General features: G+C 39.5%; 1 protein-coding gene across 4 annotated transcripts; it reads right to left on the reverse strand.

Moving 5' to 3' along the window:
- Positions 1-787: 787 nt before the first annotated feature.
- TRAPPC13 (trafficking protein particle complex subunit 13) lies at positions 788-18,335 on the reverse strand. Of its 4 annotated transcripts, none has more exons than XM_053448008.1 (13): positions 18,105-18,334; positions 13,216-13,284; positions 12,601-12,700; positions 11,639-11,723; positions 11,213-11,340; positions 10,915-10,987; positions 9,275-9,319; positions 6,915-6,932; positions 2,823-2,956; positions 2,492-2,690; positions 2,067-2,167; positions 1,667-1,817; positions 788-1,127 (listed from the first exon to the last, which is right to left on the reverse strand). In XM_053448008.1, exons 1-13 carry the CDS (start codon positions 18,148-18,150, stop codon positions 1,017-1,019), a joined length of 1,260 nt encoding a protein of 419 aa, XP_053303983.1. In that variant the 5' UTR covers positions 18,151-18,334; the 3' UTR covers positions 788-1,016. The 4 variants fall into 4 exon arrangements, with proteins under 4 accessions (XP_053303983.1, XP_053303984.1, XP_053303985.1 ...); XM_053448009.1 differs by having other exon boundaries at positions 1,667-1,814; positions 18,105-18,331; XM_053448010.1 differs by lacking the exon at positions 6,915-6,932 and having other exon boundaries at positions 18,105-18,335.
- Between the last annotated feature and the right edge of the window lie 376 nt (positions 18,336-18,711).

The raw sequence follows: 18,711 nt of genomic DNA on the forward strand, positions 1-18,711 counted from the left end.
ATCTGTTTAATACTTTGCCAGAAGTTTATGACCACTTAAGAAAAATGATTGGGTAGCAGTCAGTGATGTATAAAATGTAAGAATAGAATGTTAAAAGCCAAATAAAATTTCCTTTATTTGAAAGAAGTCTAAAAACAATGACCCATTAAAATATTGCACAAAATATGATAAACTACTCTTTATTTAAATGCTATTTTACTTTTGAAGAGATTCACAAATTGTGTCCATTGTGTGGCTATGGGGAGTTGGGAAAGCGAGTAGTTAATCTGGTGCTTTAGAAATAAATTCTATGCATCAGAACCCCAGTTCTTTATGGTGTTTATTCATCCTTAGCTCTTATTCATCAATGAGGATTGGTTACTACGACGTTATACTAAAACCTGCTTTATTCAGAGATACATATAAAGCTGTGATCTCTTTTAGCAGATCTGTTTACCTTTAGCCCCTAAGTCCCCTGTGTAGAGACATTCATGATAGGCCATTCAAGCTTGAGAGAAGGGATCACTGTTGTATATAGATTTGTGCTTTTATTAGTCTTTTCTTGATGTAGGAAGCCTATTTAGTAGATCTATGGATTCCCAAGTGAAGTGACCTACTTTTGTTCTACTCCAGAGACACAATTTGCAATTTGTTGAATGGTCTAGGATGCTGACCACCGATCTTCTCAGCATTTACTTGTTTTGGAACTTCCTCATCTCTTAACAGAGTGTAAAACAGTGAGGAAGGTTTTGTACATCAGTAATAAGTAGGTGGATTGATAGCAGGCAATGTCAAGCATGTAAATAAATAAATTTATATTTACACTTTATTTTTTTGAAATATTAGATAAAATTCATAGCGTATTTAAAAACACAAGATAGCGTAATTTAAAAGAATTTACAATGGTTCACAAAAATATTAAACAATAAAACATGCTTAAATTATCTGCAAACATACACAAATCCCCTCTGTTTTATTTGCCGTTTGAGGAAATATTTCAGAAGTTGGTCCATACACTTCAGCGGTTTTACAAACTCTTAGCAACTTTCTACTTGAGTTTTGGAGGAGACCACACATACTTGTGCAATGTCATCATATTCATATGTTCTCTTCAGAAATATATCTGTTAGTCTTAATCCAGAGACACTCTGTAGATATACAGAAAAAGAAGTGATTAGAGAGCATGATTGATTGGAAATCACATGCTAGCAATACTCAGGAATAAGATAATGTTCTCCGGTGTAGGAGTAAGCCATGGCCTTCATCACCAAGGACATGTAACCAAGTGAACATATTTTACGTAAAACAGTGGTCAGGTTTTGTGTATTTTTAGGTTGATGATATTGTATAGTTGTGGGGTCTGTCAGGGTGCATTAGCTATCAAGGTTTGATTGTTATGTGGCGATGGGGAGAATTTTTTTGGCTTATTAGGGTTTGATATTGGGCAGGGTCTATGGGCTATGTGGCAGTTATTCTCCAAAATACTACAGTAGCAAATGAATGGAATCACCAGTCACATGAAACTTTCATCTGGGATGCGTCATACTATGTAAGTATTAGTAAAGTATGGGTGTTGCCAGGATTATGTGTCTGTGGACAGTGTTAGAAAACAGACATGTTCAGACCACAGTAAATAATTAGGAATGTTACTTTATAACGGTAAAAAATAAATAAATGATAAACCTACCTGCAGCCCCTGGATTGAAGAAAGAAGTATGAGCGTAAGATGGAGGGAGGAACTCGGGTGTAGTTTTCCAAGCTGTCTTCCAGAAACTCCACACCAGTGAATTGAATTCGTATTGCACATCTCTAAAACCAGATCCATGGTTCTTTCACTGCGAGGCGAAACAATACAGAATACATCACTGTCCGGGACAAAGGTGGTGCAAGTGTAATGAGAATGAAGGAGAAGTATTAATGACATCACGGACACCACGGCTGGGAAACATACGGAACTGCATGGTATGATGCGAGCAGTTAAACAGGTTAGGGCAACATCAAGTACTTTACGTGTTCTAATATTGGGCAGAAATGTAAGTAACACTGGATGGATGAGTTTGACGGTGTGAATGTTTGATAGCGTTTACCTGCAGTTTGTGATTTTACACGTGATATCAAATGGTTCCTCCAGACTGACAGTATCAGGAATGGTCTCTATATTAAGCCTCACATCCCCATAGCCTGGAGCCTGCAAAAGGCATACAACAATAAATGACACCCGCGTGCAAACAGACATTTTATATTTACATACTTGCAAACTGAAATGGATGACATTTGGAGCGAGACCTGGGTCGTTGCCCATAAGGAACACAGACATTGCAGAATATTGCCGTGTATGTAACATGCTAAAAAGGTCAGTGAACAGGGGATAAGACAGCAAATAAAGACCTTGTGGCCACTTCAAAATCCAGATTATATATATATCATACACAGATCACAGAATAGAATGCTCTTATTGGGAGACAGCATGAATTTGACCCTTATTGTAAAGGGTCAATCATTCCAGTTATACCATTCTCTGCAGTTGACTGGTCTGGAGTCTTCCTCTTTCACCCAGATTGGTCTTCCACACAATGTCCAGTTTTCCAATTGATGTGACACCTTTAATGATGCCGGCTTTCTCCGCTAACTCTGGTTTTGGTTTCAGGCAGTATAAATACTGTCTGGTGTCCAGAGGCTGCAAGTAAGTCTTTGTTCCAAAGGTAGATGACCTACATAAAACAAAATCAGAATTATGCATCAATAGACTGACACATAAATAGAAATGGAATAATCTTACCCTTAACTTTCACATTTATATCCATGGGAGGAATATTAAAGACTACATCTTGAAAGGCGCTTACCCTTCACCGCCTCTGCACACACTGTTTAGTTCAGTCACGGTGTGCATCATCGAAGGCTCCAGGGAAACCTTCTCCATAAACATCGGGGATGTGGTAATGTTCTGAATCTGAGCTTCCAGAAAGATTTCATCTGTCTGTAGGAGCAACACAACAAGTTAGTGGTGTAAGAAGACCTATGGATAGGAACGAGGGTTTAATGTATAATACCGAGTGTGATTAGTTTCATGCCTGGAAATCAAAAGTCACCAGAATTAATGGGTCATCCAATTGGCATCCCCAACTTAACAATCAGGAGCAAAGTTAGTCAAATGGTTTATTTGAGTAAGCAATGGATGTGGGATAGGTATACCTCTGCTGTTATCAAGCATGTATAAGTCTGCAGCATTTTAAGATAATGTCTGCACAAAACATAACGCAGTATGATTTGATTATCCTATGCCTATATAAGCCTAGAAATAGCATAGAAGCTAGAGTCCTTCACCAGTTGGTTAAGTTACTTGAATGACCACCCAATAGCCATTGTCCACATTGCAAGATATAACCCATTTCCTATGGAGCCAACAAAATCATGGTCTGAGAAGAGCCAGACAACAGATCCTGGTGGAGCCCATGGGCCAAGTGGCATGCCCCTTGGCAGACACCCCCAGATGCCAGTGAGAAAGGCTATGCTAGTCAGTTATTGCGCATGCTCCTTACAAGATGTCTAACCCGAGAATCTGGATCAAGCTCCAGCGTGATAATCTCCTGTCCTTGATTAGTGATTTTAGTAGAATATTTTTCAGATAAAAAACTATTGCAGACATAATGTGCTACGTATGTGTAGACCACCACCCACTGTTTGCCTTCCCCTTTCTCCCACCTTGATGCTTGGGTAGGTTGGTGGTGTTCAGATGTTCAATATACATTGCAGGCAAATGTAAGCCTCTCCTGGCACAGGTTCCTCTTGCCCTGATCCAGGTATGTAACGGTCAAGTGCTGGCATCATAAATAGGTACCCTGACCAAAATAGCCCCATAAATAACGGGAATCAAGAGATCTCCCTGCTCATCTTCTATAAATTCCGCTACACGTTTACGTTTTGTTCAGGAGATAGACTTCCTTGAAAATCCTCTACCATAAACAGAGGGCTTGGACATATGAATTGAAACATTTTTTTTATTCCTAAACAGCACTTCACTGGGTACCATTATTAATACAGAGATAGAAGAGAAAATTGTATTTTTCTCTGGCATTAAATACAAATGGGTTTTATTTTTTTGGTTCTAATAAAACCTGTACGTTGCCGGTGTAGGCAGTCATGGGTTTTGGGCTATGCTAATATAATGTCCTGTTTATATAATGAAGTCTGTTCTTCCTCAGAGTTTCATTGGTCTGAGATCATAATGGGGAGTTATAACACTACTAGTTACTGTAAGAAATGGCCATTGAATAATTTCTACATTATAAACAGTTATTAAAGGTGTACACAACAATCTAAGCTTCACATCAAAGCCTCCAGTATATATATTGGCTTTCTTAGTTTAGTACACGCAGAAACTCGCCTTTCTTCCTAGATTTTCCTGGGACATTTAAACAGACATTCTGGGGAAAGATCATAGAGGGAGCCTAAATTCTGTGAGGATTTATCTTGAGACGGTGTCTATTGTTCCGGAGAGAAGGCCCAGAGAAACTCCATCCCCACAGATAATGCTTGACTATTTCTGGTTGATGTCATAGTTTGTGTTATGTATTTATGATGTAGATATTTTATGTATGTGTTAAATATCTATACAGTTTAGACTGTAGCAGTGGGTTAATTACTATACTTAAACGCAAGCTTGTGTTTTTATTTGTCACACATTCCCTTAAGAACAAACCTTTTAAGAAGGCCATAATGATAAAAGGGTTATATTTAGCCTCATATTCATAACAGCATCTAGAGTATGGCTATTGCAGGTTATGGTATGGGCAATGAGTATAAAAATTTAATACACCAGTGGTCGACAAATTGGTTTGGATATAGGAGCTAGCTTTTTATTTTCCTGGCGCCTATGGGTTTGTCGAGCATTGCCATACACTAGCATACATTTACATACTCTAACACCATACAGTAACATCTTATGCTCACAAACACACTTCAGTAACACACACACACACTAACATTCTATGTACACACGCTAACACCAAACAGTAATACGCACACTCTTATACGATCCTGGCATACATATAATTCTGCATGTCTATCTTCTGCCATCATGAATCTGGCACCCTATACTTTCCTGCAGGGACTTGGTGAGGCGAGTGCATCACGCGACCCCACTGGGAGTCTCATGGCACCCGCTACACCATGCCCCTGCGGGAAAGCATAGGATGCCAGATTAATTTCAGGCCTGCAAAACTCTGGGCGCCATGAAATGCTTTCTAGTCGCCATGGCTACTGGGTTTGTTGAACCCTGCAACACACAATGTATCACTAGCTGAACACAGCAACAGATAATGCTATTGTAACATCTAAACTTGACATTATATACAAGCCGTCCAACTTTTAAAGACAGGCTGCATGTAGCGATTTGCTATGATTTTTAAACCACATATCTGTGCTGACAGTTTCCTGATCTGATGAAATAGGTTTCCATTTTCTGGCCATCTTACTACAGAAATATGAACTTTATGACAGTTCAGTTGTATTTGCCAAAATCTGAATATGTTAATACACAGCATTCCATTATGTTGAAAATAATTGTGTTACCATCGTAACATCCGGGACCAGGATGTATGTTTTTCTTTATTGCACATTGGAGTCCAGCATGGACGCCAATAACTTTTGCTGCATACAGATCAGTACACACGCTCATTTACTGCGTCGTTCTTCCTCCTCCAATGCCTGCTTACACGGACAGTAACCTGCACACGCATGCACCGTAGCACGCCAGCTGAAAGCTACCTGTGATCCAAGTGGCATCACTGAACTCCCAAGCTTCAAAGCTAAATACTACCTTGCTGAAGCTAGGTCTAACTTGTCCCAAGGCTTTTTATCCAGAGATATATTTGGACCTTGGTGGCAGTTTGACGTGGGCAGTCTCTACCAAAGCAGCATTGGTGCAATGTGGTTCCTATACCAGAAATCCATTGCTTAAACTCGCAGTTTCATCAAATTCTGCAGACAGGTCAATATCAATGAAGCGACTCTCAGCAGAAAGCCAAAGATTTAGTGGAACTTGAGAAGGTTAAAAATAAGCAGCAAAATGGAAAAGTATGTTCATCAATAAAAATATTAAAAACGGGGCTCATTAATGATCTGTGCAGCTTTATATTCTGACATCAAAAGCCTGAGATAAGAGTCCTTACAGTGTCCTTCTGGCTAAAACTGGGGACTTCTGCCAAAGTGGGCTTTGCTTCCATGTTTGTTACAGTATAACTCTGGTTTGTGCTGCCTGCCACTTCTATGATGGAGCACCGGCGTGACATGACCTTCTGTTGCTTCGTCATAGAAGCCCCGGACGTCCATCAGCTGCCCCCACTAGACAGCAGGGAGTCTGAGGGTAAGTCTCGGGGGGCAGAGTGGCATATCTAGAAGTAAGGTGGATTATGAATTAAGGGGGGGGACTTACTGGTACTGGTATTGTGTTATAGCCCCCACTTTCTAGCATGTTTTAGGCACCCTTTAATTAATGATGCACCCTATAAGTAAGGTGCATTATGAAGTGGGGGGGGGCTTAAAATGGTGATTGGTTTCCCAAATTTCTGTTTGTATATAACCTATGCTGTCAAAAGCAGGACTAACTGCATAATAGATACCGAAAATGTTAAAGAACATGTATTCCTGTTCATTAAATAAAATACTGTTTTACTATTCCACTAAATGTGTACTTTTTCTTTAAAAATACATCTTTCTTTAAAATAGCACCAAACTATAAGGGTGCGGCCTATAATTGGGCCCATAAGGTAATTTAAAATATAGGGTATAATTGTCCAAAAATATTCGCTTGTGATCATACTTTTCCATTAAGCTTTAGCATTGTAATGAGATTAATTTATTAACAGGCACAAAGGCAATTAAAAAACCAACAAAAAAGCAACGTTTTAAAGTTAAATAAAAAGATAAAAAATTACCACGGAACTGAGGTCACTCTAATGGGAAAAAATAAAGAAAAATTAGATAAATGAGGGTTAAAAGCTAAAAAAAAAAAAAAAAAACCCAAAACAACCCAAAACTAGAAACAAAATACACAAACTGCATTACTACCTAATTTAAGCATTAGTAAAAGCCACAAAAAAACAAAACATGTCAAGTTCACATGTAAGAAAACCAAAACAGTACTAATTTGTTAGACAATGAAATGGTCTGATGAAGTCACCCCAACTTCTCCCGCAGCTCAGTCACCAGACCATCAGTTAATATTCTCCTATGATGTTAAACAGACCCACGATGAAGAATAATCTGTTAGCAGAGCCATGCATTTCTTCTGTCCATAGGCATAAAACGGTATTACTGTACTGGCCGTAGAGACAACCATTCAAATTGATCTGTGACACCTTCAACATTTGTCGAATAAGACATGGTCATAAAAGCTTTCAATGCCTCAGATTTTCCTTCTTCAGATGTAAAGAATGATTGCAAAATGTGACTACATCTTACTGGAAGTACTGGAAGGGTATTAATAAGCGTGTGTGATTGGAGTCTAGCAGTGGCTGGAGGAGAGTAGGTAATCCATACGTGACATTTGCTATGCAATGGATTACTGTATGGGAAACAAAGTACCGTATTTGCTCGATTATAAGACGAGGTTTTTTTCAGAGCAAATGCTCTGAAAAATACCCCTCGTCTTATAATCGAGGTCGTCTTCTAATAAGACCTCAAAATGTCCGCTGGGGCCATGCTACTTACCAGGCTTTGGTCGCGAGCAGCAGGAAAAAAGGAAGCTAGAAGAGTGTCACATAACTCTGCCTCCCCCCTCCTTCCTCTGGGGGCGGGGCCAGAGAAGTTGCAGTCACAGCAGGGCCCCTGCAGAAGTCTTGGAGTGAGAGATCTGCAGTTCAGGTAAGGGGTGTGTGTGTGTGTGTGTGTGTGTGTGTGTGTGTGTGTGTGTGTGTGTGTGTGTGTGTGTTTAATGGAATGAATGAGTATTTAAAGGTTTGTGAATGAGTGTGTGTTAGTATGGATGTGTAAGGGTGGTGGTAGCATGGCATAGGGAGGCTGTACTCACACTCCTATCATCCTCAGGTTCCAGCATGTACTGGCTGCCTTGGCTTGATAGGAGTGTGATTGCTGTTAGCAGTTTATATATATATACACCCCCAGAAATGCCTTATACCCCCTATTTGCCACTCTGGCATATAGGGGGTTAAAAGGCATATCATGGGGCAGAGTGGCATATAGGAGGGTATAAGACATTTCTGGAGGCAGAGTGGCATATAGAGGGTTAAAAGGCACAGAGTGGGGCAGAGTGGCAACCCTGGAGGCAGATGTGCATAACTGGGGGGGCAGGTTGGCAAATAAAAGGAAATAAAAAAATATATATTTTTCTCAATCATAGCTTGTATTAAATATGAAAATATTGTTTACATGAATTAATATTTACTAGTAAAACTTTTTTCCTATAGGGTAGTCTTATATTCAGGCTTTATGTTTTTTTCCTAAATTAATATTTAGATTTTGGGGGGTCGTCTTATAATCGAGCAAATACGGTATCTTCCTGCACAATTACAATAGTCCCCCATGCTTTCGGATTTGGAGCGTCTGCTTGTTTTAATGGAGAGGTGAGACTTGATTTGTGTATGAAGGTTTTAGCAATTCAGATTCACTCCTACGAAGTGCTGGGCAGACAGTTATGTTCACACACAGTGGAATTTCACAAGAAGCTCTCTTGCGCCAACGCAAGTGTAAACATTTAGGTGTGCGATACACTACACAAAACGCTGACATTAGTAACATTTATCAACGTACATTCAGGTTTAGCTACGTCAGAGAAGCACTAGATAATTTCAGGGTTACACAACCACATACTATTTACTAATAACTATCGCAAAATGTGATTTTTAATAAAAGCTAAACTTATGTTGAAGCTTTTCTATCTCATTAAATCTAGACAGGTAATAAACCTAGCATGGGAAATGCAAGCAGGACACCAGCTCCCATAGAGATAGTTAGGAACAGAAGTGGTTCGAGGTGATCACATCATATATATTTATTGAGGAGAGTCCAATATGATCTAACATTAAGTTCTCATTGACAACTGTTGATAAAAAGGGTGGTGGTGAAGTAGAAGAGTCTTCTAAGGTATGTTTTAAGTACAATGAGAGCACTGCAGCATTCATGGCATAAACTTAAGGTTACAACAAGAAGACAACAATCCTACATACACTACACTGACTAGATGGGCTAAAAGGTCTGCTTCAGCTCATCAAAACGGCCCTGATTTTTATAGTTCCAATGCAATGTCAGTGAAAAGCTGAAAGAACTGTACACTCACCTCTGCGTTATAGAACTTGGTCTTCACGTCCAGAGGCTTCAGAACCTGTGTGAACACAGAAGGCACATTAAACAGGGGTGTCAGCTCCTCCATGGAATAGTTCTTTGACCTTCTCCCCTGTGCTCTGCCACTAGCTAGCTTGGAAAGAAACAAAAGTATTTCTGCCTTCAAAAAGCCACAACCCACTGAGCTTGTTGTCTCAGGACATACATACCAGAAAAGCAAGTGAAATTCTTCACAACCGTGTCAAGTTGGACGATTTCACCAGGAGCCATTACTATGCCGCCTAATGGGGAATATACGGTAAAACGGATCTAACATGTACTTTAGTAGACCCGTGCACCCAGGATTTCAATTAACGAATCTCCAAAAACAAGGAGCAAAGATCTCAGAATTCGTTTCTTTAGTCCGCAGCTACACCTTTTACAGAATCTCACCAGGAGGACAGAATAATGAAGACAGATTAGCTGAGAAAGAAGACTTTCAGGTCCTCTCTTTCTCCATTTTTTATCCAAAATGAAAGGGCAGGAAATTAAACTCATTGTCTGAAAACGAACGGACCAAAAGTGAAAAGTGAATTATCACAAATCTATCCTTGTAAACCAGACATTCTAAAACAACGGACCTTAAACTTCTTTACCGCTAGGTTTAAATCACTGCAAGTAAGCAACTTAATATGTTTATCCAGTGAGTGCCTTTAATCCCCCCCATCGCTTTCTTGGCAAAGTTTTGTATTTTTGCTACAGTTACATTTAGGTTACTACCTCACAGCATACGCTTTACATATATAAATTATGTATGCAATAAAGCAAGCAGATTGCTGGGCAGGGAGAGAGAGATGGTTCTGTCTCTTTACAGATTGTAGTACTCTAGATGAGACCCCCATCTCCAGGAATATATTGATATTTTGGAGAGAGTTCAGAAGATTTATAGGGTTATACACATATGTAGGTTGCACATGCCAGTGCACAATAAAAAGTTTAGGCACACATAGGAATGGGTTAAGTTTGAGAATTGTGCTAAACAAACCCTTTTTTGCACCCTTGCAGTACACAATTTTGTGGCCTTCAACTCCCATCATAAACACTAGTAATCAGACAGAGCTTGATAAGGTCCAAACAGCTTCCGATAGATATATATATATAATGAGCCTCTCCTTGTATTCTTTGTAATCTTGCATTGCTTTTACTAAAGGATGGAGGTGTTTTATAGAGGTGGGGCTGCAGTCCATAATAGTTGGATGTCAGCTAACTGATCTCATACGTTAGCAGGCAACATGTTGGCCCTTTTAATTTGTATCCATTGAATCACTGTCACCATGTCACCAATGTACAAGCTATACAGACCACCTGTGCAGGTCTGTGTAGTGAAAGGGGTGGGCTGTATGAAGATCTACTTGGGTGCGACACGCTGGCACATACAGCTGGCCCAATTTAATGTAGTCAGCCAGAGTTTGCTAAACATGAAAACAGCTACAGGGTTCACCTATCCATATCTGAAACCAGGTGAGCCCTGTAGCCATAGTCATGCTAAACATTTGACATTCAATATTATGCTAGCACATACATATATATGTTATGGTAATAAGTTAGGTGGGACTGTAAAGCAGATAAAATACCAAAGACTGATTTAAATATTACCTGGAACTTGAAGAATTTCCTGAAGTACATCTTCTCCCCAGTCTGGGTGGTATAACTCACAGCACACACTAATCTGAAAGAGACGAGTCATAAGCTTAACACCGTGATGCATAAAACCATAATACAGAACAATAAGCATCGCCTTAATCACATGTACACTGAAGTACACAACATCCAGAGCACTAAACATTTTGGACGGTGAAAAGTGGTAAATTCCCTTAACTTGATAATAATGTAGAGAAATCTTATGAAAAATGCCTTTGTACGTAAAGGTACATGAAAAAATCCAGTTACTCACATGTGCGTTCCTATTTCTTTGACTTCATGATGAATCACATCATCGATACAACTGTCCGGTTTGAGCTCAGCTACCACAGAGGTGGATGCGGACAGGTTTAAACGTTGGGAGCTTGTCTGAAGATCTGCCTTCAAATAAGAATACAAAGTGTCAAGATTACCGATCCTCTCCAGCAGATAGAATCATTCCCGTTATCCTTAGACATGATCAGTGTCAAATAATAGCTGATGGGCTACTGGTTACTAGAAAAGACTTTCATTCATCAATGACACTTTACGGGAAAAAAACTGCGTACTACACAGCATAGTTTTACAAAACGGCAAGTCATCCACTTGGAACATCACGTATATCACGTAAAGAGGTCACTATACTACATTCCGTAGCTAAAATCCGACAATTTCTCCCACAACTTATTTAAGCGCCTACCTTTACTTGAATATCTTTCACAATTTGATTGCTGTCATTGTGAACACTTATGTAACTTGAGAAGGTCTCACCTAAAAAAATATTACTGTTTTGGGGGGAAAAAAAGCGAAGATAAAATTACTTGTGAAAAATATATCAAAGATATACAGCACGGCTCCGCGATTTCCTCCGATCCCTGTTATGTTGGATATGCGGGGAACGTTGTGTGTCACCACGGTACAAACGGACACAGCTGAAGAAGTTTAATATATATTAATTTTTATATGTATTTAGTATTTTGTATTGAAGCAGATGCCTTATATATTAGTATTTTCTATGTATTTGCTTATAGATGTGTTTATATCCAATAATAGTTTGTATACTAGAAGCTTAGCAATTGTGTATATTAGTAAGAACATTAAGTACTCCCAATAATTTGTGTTTTTTTTCTTTATATTGTATTTTTATTTTAATCACATCATGTGGTTGTATACTTATTTAATATTTATTTTATCTACTATTTGGTGTTAATGCTTTAATATTTTGTAAGCACTATATTTCTTTATAAAATAAAACTATACAGAACCTGCTTCCCACGGCACAGACATACACAGGCATGGAGAATGTTTATATTTCGTATATAAATTACTTATAGAAGATGAGTAGTGACGCGGTGACCACAAAGGAGGAAGAGCAAACTAACAAATCCCCTCGATCTATACATGTGCTTCGATAGCAGTTAGATGTATATCCATACTAATATTGCTAAACAGAATGAACTTCATATTTAAATTTGTGTAATTATATGTTTTCACATGAAAAAGAAGATATAAAATTGGGTTTGTTCCTTGTTTTTTCTTCCCTTTTTAAATACAAACACAATGTACACTTTACAGGCAGATTTCACATCCAATCACCATTTGTGTAGTATATATATATATATAAATATAAAATATATGAGCTAAAATGTATGGTTTTATTACCCAAAGTTCTGAGGTAGTGTGAGCATTTCTCCCAACATTAACATTTCGGCTCCTTTCACTGTAGAAGGGTCATCTTTCATTAGGTTATTAAATAGATCACCTGGGAGGACATAAACAAAGCTCATCAAAATAAAGTATTCATTAAATAAACAAGTGACATTAAAATACTTTATTTGGCATTGATGTCAGGATTCTACATAATGGCTATATGATCAAAATAGTGCCTCTGAGTACTTTAATATACATTAAATACAAGCACTAAAGTGACAATAGAGATGCCGTCCTGGTGCTGCAGTTGCCCTCCTCCTCCTCCTCTATAGTCCAGAAGGGGGCAGCTGCAGCAGAAAAGTACCTCCACTGAAAGCAATAGGAGCATTTTCCGCACAGGAGAGTTCCCAGACTGTCTTATTATTAAATTGAATCACTAAATTATGAGTTGCAGGTAATTTAAAGCCCAGCCTTTTCCTGCGAGGGAACCGATTGGGCCATGTTTGTGAGATTTACTCAACGTACCTTAATCATATTAATCAGGTATCATGCAGGGTTACTTAGCTCTTTGTTTAGCACAAATATCCTTGTGTGTTTTTTTGGGGGGTAAACTTAGAGAATGGTTACCTGGAAGGTCCCGGTCTTCGCAGGTCACAGGAATATTGGTGAATAAGGTTGGCTTGGTGAGGCGCATCACTGAAGAGAAACAGGAAAACAGCTTTAAACGAACATATCGTGGTAAATCATATCAGATTCTCCCTCCTCTCATCTCTCTAAATCATTGGGTTGCATGCGTTTCTGGGTATTTTGGCTAGGGTCACCAGCAGGTTCCTTTAGCTGGAAGCACAAAACAAAATGCATATGGCGGGACAGCTGGTATTTTAATGCATCACTTCAGCATGCAGTTATTATAAATGCCACCGATTAAAGGGGCCGCTCGGATAACAATTTTCATGCCCTAATAAAATTGCACTTGACTATTGGTTCTAACGCCTGAAGAACGTTACGGTTACAGTAACGCTAGCAATAAACCTAAATAAATAATGCACACGAGTACTTTTTTTAAAAAATTGTTTTTGAAAAATTAGACTTGTCTGTTTATTCTGCCCTGTAAAGACCACAGCTGTGTGATCCATGCCAAATTAGAAATTGAGCATTTCTCCTCTCAACAATGCCAGAGCCCAACATAGAGGAGGATAAACAGCCTTCCACCCAACCCATGTCTTAGAGGACATGCGCCATCACTTGGTGGGTATACAACTGTTTAACATGGATTCCGGACAGCCTAGATACATTTTAAACAATATTGGGTAGTTTTAATAAATTGCTTACATTCTAACACAATTTTGGTTTAATAATTTGTCAATTCTTTGCAAATTTGTGTTAACCTTGCCTGGCACTTATATCCTAGTGAGGCAGCCGGCAGCCACATTAGGCTGACTACCTCCTTGTAATGTCCGCTGCATTTGAGATGTTTGGAGCTTGTAGCTGTTTTTCTTGCTAAAGTTATATCAAGTTTTCAGTGACTTTGGTGGAATCTCAATCTTCAAGCTGGAAGTATTAATATAAAAATTCACTCCCCCCTCAGCCTCCCTGTACCACCATGAATTCAAAAACATGCTCCCAATGCCAGTATTTAAGAGAACATTAGACCTGCAGGTATTGTCACAGCCCTTACTTTTAAACTAATCACATAAAAAAAAACACTGGGTCGTTTAATAAATCCATTTTATTAAGTCTATAAATTGATGCATTCAATAAAAAACAGATTGAAGTTTCCAGAAACTGCACTGTTTACAACAAAACAGCATCGTTAAGGTTAAATATCTCCCTTGTAAAATGAAAATAATGTATAAAAGTCACAGAATAGGAAACAACTTCAATTGATATTACTGACCAATAACATTTTCACAGAGTGTTCTTAAATGTAAATTAGATAATAAAAATACACTTTTCTAAATAAAACAAAAACCTTTCTATGAACTGTATTTTAAGCAGGGGGAGTTCACCTTTAACCCCTTAATGACAAAGCCCGTACATGTACGGGCTCAAAATGCATTGTTTTCAATGGTTTAGGGACCGCCCATTGTCCTTAAGGGGTTAAGTATTTAATATGGATACAATGTTACAAGGTTAAAATAACTCCATGTTTATGAACATATAAGTCCAGTTTCTCCGTAAGATGTAATTCTGCCTTTATTATTGCGCCAATGTGTTCACAATACTGTAAGTCACAGAAGACCCAGATCTCGCCGATGTCTCTCCGCATTGTGGCATTACAGCTTGGAAGGACACGATGTCTGATAGCTCGGTTTAGTTTTACCCAAACCTCCTCCAAACTCAGAGCTCCACAAACGGACGACAAAATTTTCCACCAGCCTCTGTGAAAAGGATATAACTTTAGTCTATTTAAATTGACTTTTAGGTCTTCCGAAAGTGGCATGACCGCATCGTGTGTGCCATATTTTGGGATACAGACGCTCCATGACCTTTGGAGAACAGTCTTGCCAGTCACAGGTTCCTTTTTATCATTTTTAACACGGTCATCAGTGTCGGTGTCACCGTGATTCTTTATATCAACAGCCGGTTTGAATTCTAAAAGGACACGAGTGCAGTCATAGCGAGTTTGGTTCTCAACATGCTCTACAGAAACAGCACGGTCACCTTGACTTATCTTTGTGATGTTCTCGTTTGGGATAAAAGGAGGACATATTTGAGGTTTTAGTGCAAAACTCTGCAAGTGACAGGGGAACCAGGGAGAAAATCTTCGCAAAGGTCGAATGGGAAAGTCTTCTAATGCACCTGCAGCTATTTTGTTCAGCTCTTCGTCTTCAGAGGAGCGATAGTGAACCACCACTTCCATTCCAAATACAGACTAAACTTCTTGTAAGAATCAATCACAGAGGTGGGATCTTCAGAGCTGTGAAGAATAAATTTCTACATGAGTAAAGATTGCCTCCGGTGGGCAAGGACTATTCCAGAGCAGCTTAAAAAAATACAGTCTAGCCATAGTTTGTGCTGAAGCTAATGAGCTTTATGGGTGGTTCTTTTGAACACATACAATTCTGGATTCCTTCAAACAACTTTTTGTTTTCTTAAAAAATGTTCTTCTTGGACTTGTCTGGTAAACATCCAAGGTATTTTCATAAGGTACCTTTGGAAGGGTTTGACAAAGCCAGTCTGCCAACTCAAAGACTTAGTTTGTGGTAAATTTGCAAAATATCCATTAGTTCTCAAGTCTCTAGTGTAGCAAGGAGCCAATTCTGAGATGTCAAAAATAAGCCGACGTGGGAAAGAAGCATCGCACACAGCTCGTTCTTATTCCTAATAGGAAACCATCTACAGGTAAGGGTCTATACAGTAAACAGCGACTGCATGTGAGTTTGCAGCAGAAAACACACTGAAGGTGGACAAAAGTCCAACTTGCAAACTTAGTAATGCCAGCTCAGAAAAACAAAAATCATTCAACATCACGTCGAGGTGATGCGCGCTGAAAAGGTATGTGGTTTGCAATATGTTTAGCCACAATTTGCTTACGAGTTGCAAATATGAGTTGGAACAGAGTTTCTAGATGGCATCGACGCATCCAAGGGTACTTTTCACAAACACCTACTGCACCGGACAGAGGAGAGGGGCACAGGATACACTCCGTACCTCATTCATTTTAACACACCATGCCATTGAGCAGGAGAGGAGGTATAAGTGGGGTTTTTACCCACCAGATTAACCCCTTAAGGACAATGGACGGTCCGTAAACCCATCGTGTACGGGCTTTGTCATTAAGGGGTTAATTATATTCCCTGACTGCATCGATGGTCAGAAGTGGGGCAATCATTGGCCCTCCTTTGATAGGGGTTCCTAGGGACTCCCCATTTCATTTGTTTTTATATTTAGATATATAGGGGGGCGTAATTCACTCCACCCTTTAAAGGGCCTTATGTCTAAACAACATATTAACACGGGTGAGATCTTATATTCTCGTTAGTAGAATTTGATGCCATTGCTTGTACAGTGATATTCTAATTTCACTTGAAATAGGATTTATTACAAAAATTAATCATAAAATGAACCTTATTTTTAACTCGAGTAATGTATCAGCAATTAAAACTATTACCTTAAATTTTGAGCTTAAAAGTGAACAAGTCTGCATCCTACAATTCCCCTCTGAGCAAAATAAAAAAAATCATTAAATGAGGAGTAAACTAATGGCCATTACAAACCCATTTGGGGAGTTCACAATGAAAAGGTGAACAAACACAATAGACTGTATAGTCTATAATTAAGAAACTCAAACAAATATGATTGCCTTTATTTGCAAAAGTGTCAACTTTACAATGTCAGGCATCAGACATACTGAGATAGGCTGCCACAGAGACACAATAAAAAAATGATTTGGACCTTAATTTGTGGGCATTACGCTACATCCATGTCTGATCACTCTCACCAACAATAGGAACATGAGGAGCAGGCTACTAATTTTCAACCAATGTGTCACAACATATTGTAGTTTAACTTTTTTTGTATCTATGTGGATCCCACTGTGCTTTTCCCAACTTTCCAAATCTAAGCCCTGCCCTGAACCTGCACTAGCTACCCCTTTAATGCCATCTTCACCTCCCCCCTCGTCATTGAGGTGCAGCCCACCTCTGCTATAGAGATTGTAGCCGACCGCAATGTCTGCCCAGTTCTCTAAAAACCAAATCCCCTCTTCCTACACCACTTCCGCAGCCATGCATTTATCCCTGGTGTAGCTCGTGATATTTCTGAAAACATTACCTTGGAGATCATTCCCCTTAGTTTGCCACCTAGTGCCCATTCTTTTTAAGAACCCCCAACTGCCATTGACTGTGTCATTAGTACCAATATGGACTATAAACGCTAGATCATCACCAGCCCCTACCACTACAACCTGGCTAGCCCCCATCTATACCGGAGAGGCTACTCACCTGGCCGCTGGGTGAATCGACCTGCCCTAGTAATGCCAGATCTGATCTACCCAGAATCCCCGCACAGACCATTAGCCCTTATATTATGCATCACTCCTCACTGCGTGGCTCTGCTAAATCCATCATTTCATTTCATTTTATAGGAATTTGGTTTACAAACGGTCTCCCGGGGCTCCATCTCTCCATGGAAAGGGGCATATAAGGTAATGTGTGTCATCTGAAATAAGCGTGTAAAGTGGTGGATAAGCACAGAGGGACAGGTTTAGGGGCATTAATGGAAATAAGAAAGGAAACCAAATAAAGTGGAAGAGCCTCCCAACACCAGTGGTGCAGGTTATACACAGAAGGGAATTTAAACATGCATGGCACAGGCAGAAGCCAAGCAGCTCTTATCTGCTGTCAGGTTCTATGTATCTATGGAAAATAGGCTGAGAATATATGGCCTAAAAGACAGTATATGCGGAAGTGTGCATCAGGCAACCTTCCAAATGACAGGAAATAATACATTGTCTATAGCCATATATAAGGGACTCTACCCTCGCATGCGTAACCCCCAACTATTTGCATTACCTTTAAGGGCCAGCAGATGCTCCTGCTTGGGCTGGTTCACGTCCATGGTGCTCGAGGTGTCCCCAAACCTTACACCGGGATTTCTTCAACAGGAGGGGAAACGGACCAAACTTCCTTAGGCACACGCGCATGCGCACTTCAATACAATGAAGCTAAAGCTCGCGGTTGCGCTCACGGCAAACAGTCACGTGACAGCAGCTGCTCGCTACTAGACTGTCGAGTGTAGATACAATAATTCGATGATACTATGTGTCTACAGTGAATGGATAAAGCTGTTAGAACGCTCCAGCTATAACCGATACTATGTGACAAGTCATGGAAAGCAAAATGTCTTCTACCAAATTACCCACAAACCCTGCTGGTCCCCGCAGCGGAGTCTTACAGGGTGTGAAATGCCACCGCAGGATTTGCGGCTGTTCGGCGTACGTGTGCTTAAAAAGAGTCCTATTCATGAAAAAAAGTGCGCAGTTTTACTGTGCGTTCAGTTGTCAAAGTATGATAGAGTTGTAATCCTCAACTCACTCTAGCCTATGCGCAAACACTTTTTATACAAAGGAGACATTATTAAACGGTTGCGACTAGTTCCTATAAGGTAGAAGGACCATGT

This window comes from Spea bombifrons, chromosome 1, assembly GCF_027358695.1.
Source record: "Spea bombifrons isolate aSpeBom1 chromosome 1, aSpeBom1.2.pri, whole genome shotgun sequence".
NCBI lineage: Eukaryota > Metazoa > Chordata > Amphibia > Anura > Pelobatidae > Spea > Spea bombifrons.